Source organism: Struthio camelus, chromosome 2, assembly GCF_040807025.1.
Source record: "Struthio camelus isolate bStrCam1 chromosome 2, bStrCam1.hap1, whole genome shotgun sequence".
Classification (NCBI taxonomy): domain Eukaryota; kingdom Metazoa; phylum Chordata; class Aves; order Struthioniformes; family Struthionidae; genus Struthio; species Struthio camelus.
The window spans coordinates 6,934,689-6,951,164 of NC_090943.1; the positions used below are offsets into that span (position 1 = coordinate 6,934,689).

At 36.4% G+C, this 16,476-nt stretch overlaps 1 protein-coding gene across 1 annotated transcript in view; it reads left to right on the plus strand.

Annotated features, from left to right (window-relative positions):
- The window catches only part of LOC104148832 (sodium channel protein type 5 subunit alpha-like), a 40,186-nt gene that overhangs the window by 2,261 nt on the left and 21,449 nt on the right, over nt 1-16,476 (plus strand). The window contains exons 3-12 of the mRNA XM_068934176.1: nt 2,669-2,760; nt 4,623-4,829; nt 5,485-5,548; nt 6,197-6,341; nt 7,890-8,084; nt 9,610-9,801; nt 12,208-12,310; nt 14,191-14,429; nt 14,542-14,694; nt 15,990-16,343. Coding sequence (XP_068790277.1) covers nt 2,669-2,760; nt 4,623-4,829; nt 5,485-5,548; nt 6,197-6,341; nt 7,890-8,084; nt 9,610-9,801; nt 12,208-12,310; nt 14,191-14,429; nt 14,542-14,694; nt 15,990-16,343 — 1,744 coding nt within the window. The remainder of the gene's footprint in view (nt 1-2,668; nt 2,761-4,622; nt 4,830-5,484; nt 5,549-6,196; nt 6,342-7,889; nt 8,085-9,609; nt 9,802-12,207; nt 12,311-14,190; nt 14,430-14,541; nt 14,695-15,989; nt 16,344-16,476) is intronic.

Here is a 16,476-nt window from a genome sequence, read left to right on the forward strand (position 1 = left end):
AAGAAAAGGGTGTAGTTTTTCACACTATATGAGAATTGCCCTAGGAGAATCCTGTTGTGGATGCAAACAGCATATTTTCATTCAGAAGGTTTCTGAACAAAAATCATGGATGAAAATGCATTAAGGGGTATTTTTAACATGAAGACACTGCATCATATTCAGAAAGTCCTTGAGGTGTAAATTTGCTGGAAGGATATATGGGCCTTGGTAACGATATGATTGCCTTGATTTTAAACTCTTCTGTAAGTATCTGTTATGGGCCATTCTTGAAGACAGGACAATAGGCCAGATGGATCATTGCTCTGTGACTCACTTTGGTCGTTTTTAAGTTCGTATGAGAGTAATGAGGAGCTAGCTCCTTCTTTTAAATACCTGAGAGGTAGACAAGTAAGGAAGAAAGTCAGAATTTGCATCCTCAACACAGAATGAGAATCTTCAAAGCAACATAGCCTTGCTTGCAGCAGCAAACATTCACTCAAAACAAATCTCTGCCATGTGACATTGCTGAATATTCTCCATTTGAAGAATTGCGTTGTTCTAATTTGTTAGAGTTAGAGTAATTTAGGTTGAAAGGGACCTCTGGAGATCATGTGATCCAACTCAAGGCAGGGTCAATTTAAATTAGGTTGCTCAGGGTCTTGTCCAGTCAGGTTCAGAATATCTCCATTGATGAAGATTCAACAGCTTCTCTGGGCGACCCGTTCCAGTATTTATCCACCCTCACTGTGATTTCCCCCAGCAGTATCTAATTGGAATATCTGTTTTTGCAACTTAACTTGTATCTACTGCCTCTTATCCTTTCATTGTGGGCTTCCAAGAACAGTCTGGCTCCATCGTCTCTAAATTCTTACATTAATCAGCTGAAGACAGCGGTACGTTTCTTAGCCTTCTCTTCTTCAGACTAACCAAACCCAGTTCCTCAGCTTAGCCATTTTATTATCTCATTGTCTTACTTGGCCCCCTTACATCCCCAGCTAGACTTTCTTCAGTATGTTAGTGTCTGTCCTTGATTTGGGAGGCCAAAGCTGGACACAGTACTCCAGATTAAATCTCACAAGTGGTAAACAGAAGGAAAGAATCACTTTCCTCAATGTACAGGGCGGACTCACGATAAAACAGCCCAGTATGTGGCAGGCCGCCTTTGTTGGAAGGATGCTCGGTGTAATCATGTTCAGCTTGTCGACCCTGACCCCCAGGTCCTTTTCCGCAAAGCGGATTCCCATGGGATCCTGCCAAGAAGATCCCTGAACTCACTGAAATCTGCTGTCCTGAAACCCAGGATTTTAATGATACTATTTATTTTGCTCACTTCCCTCAGGGTCCTAAACTCCACTATCTCATGCCCTCTATAACAAAATTGCCATCAGCTGCTATATCCCCAACTGGTTCTTCCTTATTTATGAGTAACAGGCCCAGCAGAGTGCTTACTCTGTCAGATTGTCAATCTTCTATGTCAAAAACTGATTTTACAAGATGCTTTAGAGTTTGGAAGCCTTCAGATGTCTTTTGGTGCTTATGCTTTAAGAAATCATTGTGCGAATCGGTTTCAGTACTGTTATATACTCAGATCCAATACATACATACATATGTATGTGAACAAAGTATTCTTATGGGTAATCTGTAATCCACTAAGGAATTTACATTGAAGAAATGAACACATTGTTAATCATCGGTAACTCTCAAGTAGTCCAACAGCAATATAAACAACTTCATTTTGCCTTCTTGCTTCCCTACCCATACTTGTAATTCATTTTTCATTTGTTTTCAAGGCAGGCATAAGTGCTTTGCAATGCAGTATCTGCTTCTGTTTTTTGGGTCCTATCATGCTACAAATAAAAGTATTTGGAAGTTAATTCAACAGAACAGTTTTCTCTTTAAGTAATTTATGATTATTTAATCTTACAAGCTAGACAAAGCCATAGTGGTGTGATCTAATGCTGATGAAAGTCACACTTTGAGTGGGAAGTTGCCCAGATGACCTCCAGAGAGAGTTTCCTTCCAATCAACATTTCTGTGATTCTGTTATTGAGACTTCTTATTGAGACTTCTTATTTTAAGGAATTCTGTTACCATTTATGACCTTATTATAAAAGAAGTCACAATTAATGTCCATTCTCAGAGGTAGGAAGTCTTATAAAACTGGGGGTAACCAGTTATAGGTAATGTTTTCTATGGAATTTGCAGCCTTTAAAATCTTCATTTTCTGAAACGCCACGTGGTCCAGAATTAACATATTGTAAACCAGTTTTACTCAACTCCCTACCCCTAAACTATATATTCTACAATTGTAGAAGACACTTACAATATACACTTTCATGTTGTGTTTTGAATTCCATCATCTTGGGGTTGAAAGGACATGGTTATGACGTTGAAGGTTTTGTATCAAGATGACATTTTGATGGATAAACACTTTCAAATGTTTCAACATCCAAATACACACTGAGTAAAACCTCCTTTTTTTTCTTTTCAGAAGCACTGTTCAAAGGTCCCCGTATTTTATATCATTTCCTAGAAATGGACTTAGATTCCGAACTTTAGATATCTCCCACTGGATGAAAGTTTGACCTATTTCTCTTTTGTAACTGGTCTACTACCATATCCTCTATATGCATACGCTCTGAAAAGTTCAATCTTTGTCATTCAGTTATATGGTGATTTAATTTTATAGGTATATTAGTATCTGTACACCATTGGGCAATGTTTCAGCTCTTCGGACTTTCAGAGTACTGAGGACTTTGAAAGCTATTTCAGTAATACCAGGTAAGAAGAAACATGCTTTATGAATTTTCTCTCAACTTCAGCAGTACGCTCTCCAATATTTTTTCTGTTCCTTTGTTCAAGTGTCTTCTCACTTTTTGTGGCTGCAACAGGATCCTAAGTTATCACCGTGTTTTGTGGTCTGTAATTACTTTCAGCAGCATCCTAACAGAATCTTTTTTACCATCCTTCATCAAAATTATTTTGACCTAAGCACATCTTTATATTTTTTGCTTTTTCTATCCCGTTACTAGTGTTCAATGTTATTTACCGCAGTGCCCTTGGTCTTTTGCTTTCTGTCTTTCCTGAGCAGTGCACACTATCCAAAACCTAGTCTTCCCATCATGATTGATATTCTAGTATGTTTCTGATTTTACATTTCATGTTGTTCACTTCAGCTTCTATGGTTTATGTCCCAAACTCATGGCTTCACAATATTTCAGAGTGTTGTTTATTTACTGACTGCAGCCACTAGCTATATTAAGCATAATTGTTTCGTCAACAGTATTTCACATATTGAAGTGTTTGGGTATGCTGTCCAGATTTTTGGTGTTCTTCTAAGCCATGCCGTTAATTTAGATACCAAAATATGGATTTTAGAATCTAACTTTAGAAACTCATTTGAAAACCTAAAAACAAGACTGTATATCGCATAGCCATAATTAATATAGTATTAACTGTCTGTGTCACTTCCCTGTTACTACAAATACATTTTTGATTTTGCTTTGGAATTTTAACAGGAGTGCTTAGTTTTTAATATCAAAATCATCTGTCTACAGTTTTTCTTTCATATTCGCCATGGAGAACAGAGATTAATTTTATTTTTCACCGTGTGAAGACAGATATTTAGGCAGTAAAGTTCCTACACCCAGTAAAAGCAACCTTTTGTGCTTGAACATCAAATGATAAAATAAATGATAAGAAACAAATTATTACGGTTTTGTTTTTACAAATCCTCACTACACTTTTCATTAGTTTTACTGACAACGAGACTGTTCTGCATTGATTTAATGTAATATATCCATATAGTGTTGTATTTAAGGGTGGATCTGCTTTACTGTCAGAATTGCAACAAATGCGCTCATCTGATAGCTTCTCCTTCCATTTGCCTGGATGGAGAGAATAAAAAATAAATAAAATTGAATCCAAAATATAATGAATGGATATATATGCACTCAATCACAAACATCTCAAAAGCTTTGTATAATAAATAGTATTTTGCTATTGTCTGTTACAAATAATAAAGAGGTTTTTGAACTGTACAGGTAGCCCTTATTCTCAGTGTACACACAGAACCCCTAAAAAGCATCTGTTAGAAGGATTCCGGGTAGCCCTACCTATGTCATATGTCAGATTCAGTTTTTCTGCCTGAGTGTTGGTCTCTGGCTTATATATCACCCCTTTTACCATCCCTATGTCAAAAAAGTTCTTTTCTTTTTAAACTAGTGACCCTGTAAGGTATAATCTTCTAAGATAGAATGCCCTGAGGTTGGCACAAGGTATCCTTTATTGTAATGTCTGTTCAACAAAATGTGAAGTACTTGCTTAATGTTAGCCATGCACAAAAATCTGTCCATGTTCTTCAAAACTCTTAAGAGTTTGCTTAGATGGCATCTTAAACTAGAATTTTCAAGTATGCAAGATCAGTGGTAGAAGGAAGTAAAAGTCAAATAAATTATCACTAGGAAATTAAAGTAAAATTACTTTACTCCTAGGTTTCGTGTTACCTTGTTTAATATTGTGAAGTTGCAAAACTATTTACGCTGATTGTTCTTGACATACTTGCAACTGTGGTACATTGTCTTATGGGAATACTACTGCATTCCTCTTCTGAATCTGGATATTCTTGGATCTTATTTTTCTAGGTCTGAAGGTCATCGTAAATTCGCTTGTTGAATCTGTTAAGAAACTTACTGATGTGTTGATCCTGACTATTTTTTGCTTGAGTATATTTGCTTTAATAGGCCTTCAGCTTTTTATGGGCAATTTAAAATACAAATGTGTCCTCAATAATTCCACATATAATGATACACTGTGTAAGGATGCTAAGATCTATGTCCCAAGTAATGAAGGTAAATTTTATTTTGTCCCTTTACATAAATTGTGTAACTTTCTGTATATGTCTTGATTTTCACAGACAGATGACAAAGTATATTTACGTAAATCTCTGATAGTAAGGTATGTCCTTGCATTTGGCCAAGTAATAATGTGAAGTCTTTGGGGCAATTGCATATGTGATTAATGAATCTGGGACTTTGGGAAAGGTTAGAGGTTTATGAGATAAAAAGAACTGGGTTTTCTGCAAGGCATTTCCTTCTTTACCTGGACAAATTGCCCTGGGATCCAAATGTTAGAGGTCATGCACACAGAATGGCTTTTTCCGTGACATAAGCTGTATCTTGTAGAGATATTGCCTATTTCTGGCAGACGTTCCTATTTTCACCTGAGATCAGATAAGGTCTTACATTATGAATTATGCCATTAATAATGAATTTTCAAAACGGGGACAGATCTTTTGGTGAGAAATGGAGCCCTATATACCCTTTGTTGTAAAAGTAATCTTTCACAGAGATTTAGTGTGTCAGACTGGTTTTTAGAGTGCTGTAATGTATGGCTTACTCCCTCTATGCAGTAGGAACTTGAGTATGTGAACAGTAACTGGTAACCTGGAAAAGTTAAGGATGACAACTTGTGATTTTATGATCCCTTGTTTTTTTTTTTGAATAGATATCTGCTACAGAATGAATAAATCTTCTGAAATATTGCTCTGTGGGTTCAGTTCGAATCCTCAGTAAGTGAATAATACATTTTTTTTTTATTTTTTTTTTCCACAAAATTTACTTTGGTTTTATTTTTGCACTGCTGAAGGAATGCTGTTGATTTTTCAGGAGGGTGGAATGTGCTTGCTTTTTAACAAATAAAAAATAGATATTTTACTTCAGGGAAGGAATGAAGTAAAATACTGGGATGCGGATGTGTACGTGCCTTGCTGCTGAACGTTAGTAGTTTAATGATAACATAAAATGATATAAAGGTGAAGGGGAAGAGATCAGTGGAGAGCTGTGGGATATTAATAAACTCCTTTCCTCTCTGTCAGTTTTTGAAAAGTAAACGTTTGATCACTCCTTCCACAAACATATTCAAATTCTATACACATTTCCGTTATTTTCCTCTGTGTATTTGTTTGCGTATACCCCACATTAGTGGAGAGTTTCTTTGTAATCAGACTATATCATGAATCTTGGACTCGTCAAATGACTTTATGGGATATCTGATATAAATCTGCCCTTGTGGCAGAATTAGATTGGAAAAGAAAGAAGTGGACTTTCAGATGAACTAACCAAATCTATATTGAGATTGTGTAGTGGACCCTTTCAGATACTGTTTGATAATGCAAAGGTAAATTATATACATTGCTTAACATTTCTTCTACGCTTAGCGAAGAGTGCCCAGAAAACTATAGCTGCTTGAAGATTGGGAAGAATCCTGACTTTGGGTACACAAGTTTTGATCATTTTGGCTGGGCCTTCCTCTCCTTATTCCGTCTGATGACACAAGATTACTGGGAGCGTCTCTACAGACAAGTAGGTACTTTTAATACCTGCTAGAATGACCTTAGACATGCATTCTACACCTTTATGTCCACCACAAGAATCTACATCTTTTAAATATTACTGATACTAAATTTGTTTTAAAAACAATATAAATATTATGGAAGTTTCAGGTGGCTAAATCAGAACAACCTCTGCAAATGACATTGTGTGAGAGCAGTATTACCATGAATCACAGGGTGGAACAGATGCTGTAGGCAGTGAAAAGTCCTCATATTGCTCTCCATCTTTAGTCGCATCTGATCAGTGTTCCAACTGATGAGTGTTTCCATGCAATATAAGATCACAAAGATGGGCAGATGGCATGACAAATTTTGACTGTTGTCATCTGTGGTCCCAGAAGATTAAGAATCTTTTTCTCATGTTAATGGGCTGAATAACCTGCTTACATGATCAGAAAAGTTTATAGATTAAGGAGCTAAAAGGTTTTATTGAACAACACTCTTTGGTCAATAATTAGTAGTTAAATATTTTAATCAAGTAATTACCAAAGGGTATGGTTAAATAGCAGGTCCATTTAGTCAACTCACTGCTGCTGCAGGGCCTATGAATCCTTATGTACTGTGTTTCTCACCTTTTCGATCCTAACTCCTCACCAAAGTTTTTGGCTCGGAACATAGACGCTTCCGTTTCAGACCATTTTTTGACAAGTGAGACTAAACAAGTGAAGCACTTTTTTTGTTCTGGTTCAGGAAGTTGAATGCAACTTTCAAATTCTGACTTTTGACAAAAGTTATACAAAAATTGTATGTAGCAAACTCTCTGGAGCTCTTATCTCATTGCAATGCTTATGCTAGAAAGGAATTATCCTCTACCTTATTCTGGAGCTTTCATAGAGTCCACTTTAAGTTTTTTTTCTGTGACCTTCTGAGATTTTTTTTTTTAATGGATACATCATCTTTCTGCTATTTTGAGGTCAAGTAGCTTTTGTTTTTCAATGTCTTACAGCTTAATTTTGAGCGGTCTATTCTATTGTCTTGTAAAAAAATTGTTAATTCTTATTCACTAATTATAGTGTCTTTCAGGATTATTTAAATAATTCTAGCTCTCCTCCATTTAAGGAGTTTTGTTACTTTCTTCCATAGTCACATGAATATCTCTTTACAGCTAAAGTTATCTTCTCATAACTTGAACTCTGATGATTACTTTCCTGATTTGCTGAGAAATGCTTCATTTAATTTTAAGAGTGGTTTTTGTTCGTTCTTCTGAATTGCACCTGGCATCATTATGAATGGTAGGTGGTCTGATACCTAAGGAGAAAAATACTGTATGAACACAAAGAAATTCTTAAGATCTGAAATTTGTTTACTTGAAGGCCAAAGGAAACCCTGACTAGATGTATTTCCAGACCTCCTGTATAACCTAGACCAGAGGTATGTCCTGTGGTTTAAAGAAAACAGTGCAGTATGTTGACCTTTTGCATCACATAGGGAAAGATATTGTTTAAAATTAGTTTCAGATTCTATTGTAAAACTTTAGGTTTTTTAAGAATCTCTTGCAACCTTTACTCTTTCTTCACAGACTATCCGTACATCTGGAAAGAACTACATTTTATTTTTTCTGGGGGTCATCTTTTTATGTTCCTTTTATCTCTTCAATCTGATCTTGGCTGTAGTAACTATGGCATATGAAGAGCAAAGTAGAGCCACCCTTGCCGAAACAGAGGCAAAGGAAAAATTACTTCAGGATGCCCAACAAATTCTAGAGAAAGAAAAGGTTTGTAAACTCTTACATGTAATACATAATATGCAGTTCCTGTTGTTCTCTTCTGTCTGTGATTTAAGGAGATAAGGTTCTTGACTAAATACGTACTTTTTACAGTACTTCTCATATTTCACTTCCCTCTCTATACATATATGCGTGTATACATATGTGTGTGTATACACCTATATATGTAATTTACATATAAATATTTCTGCAGTACAAACAAATAGCATCAATTAAATAATGTTAACTTTTAGGTTTTGCAGATCTAACATTGTACAGTGAAACAACAATGGCTTGCAGGCAACTATGTAGCTTTTCTGATATTCACAGGCTCCCACACTCTGTGGGTTGCCCCATGCTTGTATAGTTTGACTATTGCTATGTGCAAGAATTCCTTTCCTTGGGTATAATTATCTCTTTGATATTTCTTCCTAGTCTGATGAGGAAAATATGAGTGGAGAAGTTTACATCCGTAAGAAGAGTTGATATTTCTTCCGTTCTTCCACATCAGAATTTCTAATGTTGATAGATTTCAGGACTGATTAAAGATACAAGCTTTCTGAGAGCCACTGTGCTTAACTATTCAGTGGGCCTCTTTATAAGTAATGAAACTGCATGTGGAAGATGTACCCACTGACAGATGCAGGAATAGTCTTTGTTTAGGCTAATGCCATTGGTTCCATATTAATGTAGAAGGACATCCATAGATTGCATTAATTTCTCTGCTGTTGGCTTAGAAAACTAATCACCTGAGATTTCTGCAGTGTTTCTACTTCTTCTTGTCACAGTACTGCATAGGTCCATTCATTCCTTGTCCTATAAGGAAGCAAGGATCACCTTGTTGCTTTTATTTTGTTCCTGAGATATGGAGACAAGAGCTGAGGTAACAATGTAGATTGATATTTGTTGGTAAGAAATCATTTAGCTTCTTATTCTTTGTAAAAGATACCTCTGGGTTGCTGCTAATGGTCAGAAAAGTCAGTCTTGCAAGAGCACATATGAATACTTTATAGCAAATACGCAATTTCATCATCAAGATGAAAGGCATCATTAGTTAACCAGGTCCTTCCAATGTGACTGTGGGCAGGCCTATGTTTCTCCATCTGAATTCCAGCTTGCTGAACTTTACTTAGGCTTTTCTTCCTTCTATTTTCATTTCTGTGTGATTAGTAGATAAGAAAGCTTTTATATCAGATTATTTTGGAATTTAATTTGAGCTCTTAGTCCTCTGTTTTCTTTGGTTCTCAAGGTCCTTTCCAAAGTAAGGAAAGAGGAGTAGAAGGATATACCTTACTATTCTGAGACTCAAATGCAAAGTGAACTTTAATTATAAAAGCTGATAAGTAATCCTTCTTTATCTTTTAGTATAGTGAGTAGCATTTTGTACTCTGTCTTTTAAGTAGTTTAATATTTGGAAACTGAAAATTGTTAATGCAAAGCAATCAAGCAGCATAATAATTAAATTGTATGTGATCCTAATCCATTCTCTGGTGTTAGCCTTGTACTAACAGAATTTTTGCTGTTTGTTTTACAGATGATGGCTGGTGGAGAAAGTGATAACACTTTACATGTCAGATCTGAAATGTCAGTTGCTGACTTGAAAATGTTAAAAGAAAAAGAGAATAAGGAAGAAAATCCTATTTCAAGACAAAGCTTAATTTTGAGTGATCAAAGGAAAGAGGAAAATATATTTCACTCTCAGCCTGATCATTGCCAAAAAAAGCTTGTAAGTATTTGAAATATAAGATGTATTCATTTGTTTTAACATATGTTATGACAGTTTGGTAACCAGGAAAGTCTTCCTTATTTGCAAAATGTTTCCCTCTGCCTTCTTGCATGCATTGAATTGACCTCTTTTTTTAAAATCAATTAGATGTTAGAACCAGAGAGAGACAGCGCTATATAGACTTAGAGGGAAAGGGAAATTAGAAGTGGATGTCATTAGCATTCTTACGACATATTACAGACCTGTACGCTTAAAATCGTGTTAAGATTTGCCAGCATCTCTGTTGTCCTGCATAAAAAACATGGTACAAGAAACTGTTAGTGAAACAGTTCTCTGGAGTTCTCTGGAGTATATTCTGCAAAGCTTAAACTACATTTCTGTTCTCCCTAGTGAATGCCTCTACATTCTTTTCATGAAGATTTCCAATTCCAGCTCCAAGTGATTGTTCTGGCTGTAGTGTTACTCAATGTGAATGTACTTACAGATTATCATTTGAAGACAGAAGGATCTATTTATCAATTGCAAGGCTTCTTCAAGATGTCCACCTGTACGTTCACTTCCCCTCACTCCCCTGCATCACAGTTCTCACTTTGTTCTATGGATTTTTGTATTTCATATTTAAAAAAGAAGATACAGAGCATAAAGCAGTATGAGGTGCTCTGATGTAAAATTCTACCATTAGACAAATGTAACATGCAACACAGAGATAGTGGACGTTTGTTTCATGTTATGGCAACTGCTGGCAGTGCACGCTCTGTGACTCTTCAGACAATGTATTCTGTACTTTAATCGCAAAAAGATGTTAGAGGTACCAAGTCACAGAACAAAAAGCATATCAGATCCAAAGCTTTTGATAGGGCATCATCAGTTCCATGATTACTTGAGTGAATTGATTTCTCTAGTGTGTTGATATTTCTGTTTTAACTCCCAATTTGTCAGATGACTTCTCATTGACCCTTTAAATTCAGATAAAGAAAGATGAGCAGTAGTCACCAGTTCAGCGTTGACAGATGCTCTTAACCTTTCCAAAAGCACCACCCATTTTTCAATTCTGAAGGCTTCTGTGCATTTCAACAAGACTTTGAAGACCTTAGACTGGTGGACAACTTTTTACAAGTTTTTTCTCCTCTAAGAGACCAAAGATTGTAGAAAGGAATGAGAGGACAAGTTGCGCTGCTAACTGGCATATGATTAGAATAGTCTACTTGGGTCTTTCAGAGTCTGAAAAAAATAAAGGTAGAAAACCAGACATGTTAGCATTGTATTATAAATTCACTTTATATGTCTATTCTATGCCTATGTCTGTTTTATTCACTTAGCTAGGTTTCGCTTAGCTTTTGAAGTCATTAAAATACCAGAGAGACAATAAGAAGTTAATATCATCCACCTAAGGCCAATTATATCAGTTCCATTCCCTGAATAACAGTTTCATAGAGAATGTTCATAAAGATCATGTTATGGTAAAAGTTTGAAGTAGTGATATGGCCTGTCTTTGATTATGTACTCTCTCCACAAAAACAAAATGAAACAAATTATGCTGTTTAGACTGGATGCTTTAAGTGGATACTAATATGCTCTGCATTATGATGTGGCCAATCAGTAACTCCCGGCCAACTGGTGGCTTTAGTAATATCCTCTCTGAAACTTAAGTCTTTGTTCTGTCTGTTCTTCTCTACCTCCGAGTCTCACCTTTTCTTTGCGGTCTGTGTTTTACAAAAAAATTTAAAATGTGTGTTGGGAGGGAGAGTTTAATACGTCCATGAGCTGAATCTTGAATAATAATATAGTGTATTCTATAAGACGCAAGTTTTGACCTGTCTGTTTCTCAGCGCACATCAGGAGCACTGAATGATGTTTAGCAATCTGAAAATTCTTATCAAAAACATAGGTAATCCCATTCTTAGTTTAAAGCTGTTTGCGGTCAGTATAGGCTTAAAAGGGCTCGGCAAACCAATAATTATGATTCAGTAAATAGCTATTGTTAATGTTGACTATTACTTATTATATATTAAATAACAATAGTTAAGTAATCAATAACTGATTCAAACCGATCTTCAGTGTTCATTTCATGTGTTCCTTTTATCAGTCACTGAAAAGATGTAATGATTTTTTTTTTCCTTTGCTCTCCTGTTAATGATTTATATACTTCTTATATAATGGAATAATTATTGTTGTTAAATATTTACAGAAGGAAAAATATTCTTGAAGAATATTATTATTTTTTAGTGACGTGTCCGTTGCCTTCATGTGATATTTTTGTGTTGCTTTGTTTTACACTAAGGTAAAGCTTTGTTACAATATATATAAGGAGGTCCATTTATATTATGCTGCGTGTAATTTTTATATTAACAAACATTTATCCATATTTGCTTGTTATATTATTTTCTATTGTTTTTATAACCGAAGAGGCAAGTATTACTGTCCTATGAATTGTCAGTGGACTCCATTAATGATCCTTATCGAAGACAGAGGTTAATGAGTGCAGCCACTGTTATTACAGATAATTTAGGTAAGTCACAATTTAGGTTAGTGTTTTTCCTACAGTGATTGTGTAACTTGACCTAAGAGATCAAAATGTCACAATCAGCATTATTTTAAAAGTCACTAGAGGAAATCATGCTGCAAACAAATGAAAATTCTGCTAACAAATAGTCTTCTATCTCACATAACTGCAGTTTTCACTTGATTTTACCGAGGGTAAATCATGCCTAACCAACGTGATTGTTCTGTACAATAAAGTAACTAGTTTTGTGCATGAGGGGCGAGCAGTAGGTGTCATTTCCCTTTACTTTCTTAAGGCTTTCAACACTGTCTCCCACAATATTTTTGTATCCAAGTTAGGATGTTAAGGTCTGGATAGGTGGACAACCAGATGGGCAAAAAAGTAGTTTGACAGTTGGGCTCAGCGAGTCTTGTTAATGGGTCATATTTTACCTGGAGGTCAGTAACAAGTGGAGTACTCCACGGATATATCCTGGGACCTGTCATGTGCTAACATCTTTATCAATGACCTGGAGAAGGCGAGGGAGTGCTTGTTCATGAAGTTTGCAGGTGGCACCAGATTGGGAGGACCACTCAGTACACTTGAGGGCAGAGCTGCCATCCAGAGGGACGTAGACAGCCTATAGGAATGGACTAGCAGGAACATTATGAAATTCAACAAGAACAGTGCAGGTTCTTGCCTCTGGGAAGGATGAAGCCCTTGCAACAATACAGACTAGGGATTACCTAGCTGGGAAGCAGCTCTGTGGAAAATGCTCTGGGGTCCTTGTGGGCAGCAAGCTGAGGATGACGCAGAAGTGTGCCCTGGCAGCAGCAATGGCTAACAGCGCCCTGGACCATATTAAAAGGAACATAGCCAGGTGATTGAGGGAAGGGATTATGGCCCTTTACTCAGCACTTTGTTAGACCACATCTAGAATGCTTCCTCCAATTTTGTCTCCCCCCCGCCACTCCAGTACAAGAAATACATTAATAAACTAGAGCGAGTTCAGTAGATGGCTGCTCAGATGGTTGGGGGCTGGGGCACTTGCTCTGTGAGAAGAGGCAAAGAGAGCTGGACTGGTTCAGCCTGGAGAAGAGAATGTTTTGGAGGGGACATAATAGTAGCCTTCCAGTATGTAGGAGGAGATTATCAAAAAAATGGAGCCAGGCTCTTCTCAGTGGTGTGTGGTGGGAAGATGAGAGGAAATAGGCATAAATTGAAAGAAGAGAATTTCAAACTATATATAAGAACAAGATTTAGCATGAGGACAGACAGTGGAACAAATCTTGCAGTCTCTGACCTCATGGCTGACTCTGCTTTGAACAGAGGGTTAGAGTAGAGACTTCTTGAGGTCCCTTCCAACTTGAATTATCCTACGATCCTGTCCTCAACTATACGACATCAAAATATGGGGAACACAGAAATTATTTGTTTAGAAGTTACTAAAGTTACTTCTTCCATTGGTATAAGAAATTTATCATATAACCTATCTTACTTCAGATGTCTGAGGATCGATATTAATGGTTAGCCACAAGCGTGAAAGAACACCCCCCTCTGTTTTAGCTAGGAATTCTTTTAAAGTCATTCCATATCTGTGACTGCACATATGCAGCTTAGAGAGAGCAGGTTGTCTCTTTTCCTGGAGGCAACTAAGTTCTTTCTCCTTAGTGCAGGTATTTTATTATCCTTAAAACATAAAAAGAGGTGGGTGATAGCAGCTCTCTTTGTAATTATGAGATTTGTTGATGATGACCTTTAAATAGCCTGTGACTAGTTTGTGTAGAACGAATGAAACATAGCTTTATCAATGATATTATTCTGCTCACATGTGTACGTAATTCTTCTTCTTGCTATGAGATTCCACATAAGATAACTTGTATGTCGCTTTGCCCCTTGTCATTTAGAATTGCAGGAGTCAAAACTGAAATGCCCATCATTTCTGAGACGTTTCACTCAAAGGTATCTGATTTGGAGATGTTGCCCATTCTGGCTAGTAGTCAAAGAGAAGGTGAAATTGGTAATACTGGATCCATTTGTTGATCTCTTAATCACGATTTGTATTATGGTGAATACTTTATTCATGGCCCTGGAGTACCCTGGGATGCCACCAGCTTATGCGCGTATGATTTGTATAAGTGACAAGGTAAGTTAGGTCTACTTTAGAGTCAGCATGGAGTTATAACCCCATATTTATAGTGGGATAGTCCCAATGGTAGACATACTCCTTCAGTGACTTCTTTTTTTCCTCTTTCCAGGTCTTCACTTTCATTTTTACAGCAGAAATGGTCTTGAAAATCATCGCTCTAGATCCCTACCACTATTTTCAGCAAAAATGGAATATTTTTGATAGTGTAGTTGTTATGATTGGCCTAATAAGCTTTGAAGAAAATTTGTCTTTTTTCAGGCTGGTAATGATTTCTTTAGTCTTTTTAAGAGAATAGTACATGCTTTTTATATATTTGTAAAAAAAAAATCAGTGAAATACTTTCCCTCAAATTATTTTACTGATGAATCTGTTAAATCAGTACTGTGTGTTGGTGTATAATAAGCCAAAATGAATGTTAAATTAGAATGAATGTTAAATGAATGCTAAAGAATGCATTTGCTATGTTTATCATATTGTGTACACTGGATACTACAAATCCTCTGGCATGGTGCTCCCCCTTGGAGATCTGACCTAGCAGGGAGTTCTCTAGCTCTCTGCTAGCTCTATGCACGAGTGGATATCAACTCCAACATTTCAGATCTTCAATTTGGAAAAGATAATATCTGGGTGCTTTCATGAGTTTAAGCGTACCAAAGGCTCGTTCACAACATGACCTTTCCTTTTGGATTGAGATTTGAAAAATAGCGAAGCTTTCCTCAAGACTTTCTCCTTGTTAGGTAAAAAGAGAAGTAGCTCTGAAATGTCTATGTGTAATGTCAGTTTTTTGCTTCTGCCTTTACTGTGCAATCAAAATTATATATGCTAAATGTACTGATTATTTTAACATTCTTCCTAGCTTTTCAGAGTCAACACACTTAAAAATTCAGATGAATTCTATTTGTTCTTGTAAATTGTAACTGAGATTGTTGACCATCCGTTATGCATATGCAAACCCCTCTGAAGACAGTGGGATGAAGGCTAATTTGACTTTAAAAATCCTTTTTATTCACAAGGATGCATCCCATCTTGCTTTTCAGATCCTTATTTGAGTCTATTGGGTGAGAAGTAGAAAACATTCCTTTTTCATTCATGATCTCACTACATTTGATTTAGTCTAAAACATAGTCATTTGATGAGCTTCTTCTACCTGTAAGCCACCTGATTAATTTTTTTTTTATTTACAAATGAACTTATGCATGCTTATATCTAACTGAGCATGTGGAGTTTGACAGCTTCCTCTGGCAGGGCTGTGTTCTCAGTAACATTTACCTTCTGAGTTTGAGTAAGGCACTTCTGGATTACAACTAGCTGGCATGCAGTGCAGGCAGAACAAGCACAGGCATATCAAAATTCGTATTGTAGTCTGATAATCCCAGGGTGTTCATTGCAGACCTGTTAATATCCAGTATTTGAGGCCAAGTTGTGAAGGCGTATTTAAGTGTGGCCTTTTCAGAAGTAAAGGCAGTCTCGTAAATATGGGATCTGTTTTTTACTGTGTGCTGTGCTATATACACCGTGTTCTGCCACTCACGTTGTTCTCTTGTGTTTTGTTTACAGATCAGAATCTTCAAATTGGCAAAGTCCTGGCCAGCCTTAAACACTCTGATGAAAATAATTTTAAATTCAGTTGGTGCTCTGGGTAACCTCACTCTAGTTTTGATTATCACTATATTTATTTTTGCTGTAGTAGGAAAGCAGGTTTTAGGCAAATGCTATGAGGAAAACTACCACAGAATAAACATTGACAAGAATTTACGCTGGCATATGAAGGATTTTTTTCATTCATTCCTGATTATATTCCGAATTTTATGTGGTGAATGGATTGAAATGATGTGGGAATGTATGCAAGTGGCTGGAGAAGGGCTGTGTCTTCCCATTTTCTTGCTAGTCCTGATGATAGGAAACCTAGTGGTGAGTCTCAACTATTCTTCTTGTTCTACTGGATGCATCCAGTTACAGTGGCATCTTTTTCTCCTGGGGCAAACATCATTATTTAAAGAGTATTCACACAATTCTTGTTTCTGGGTGTCAGTTTATATTTTTT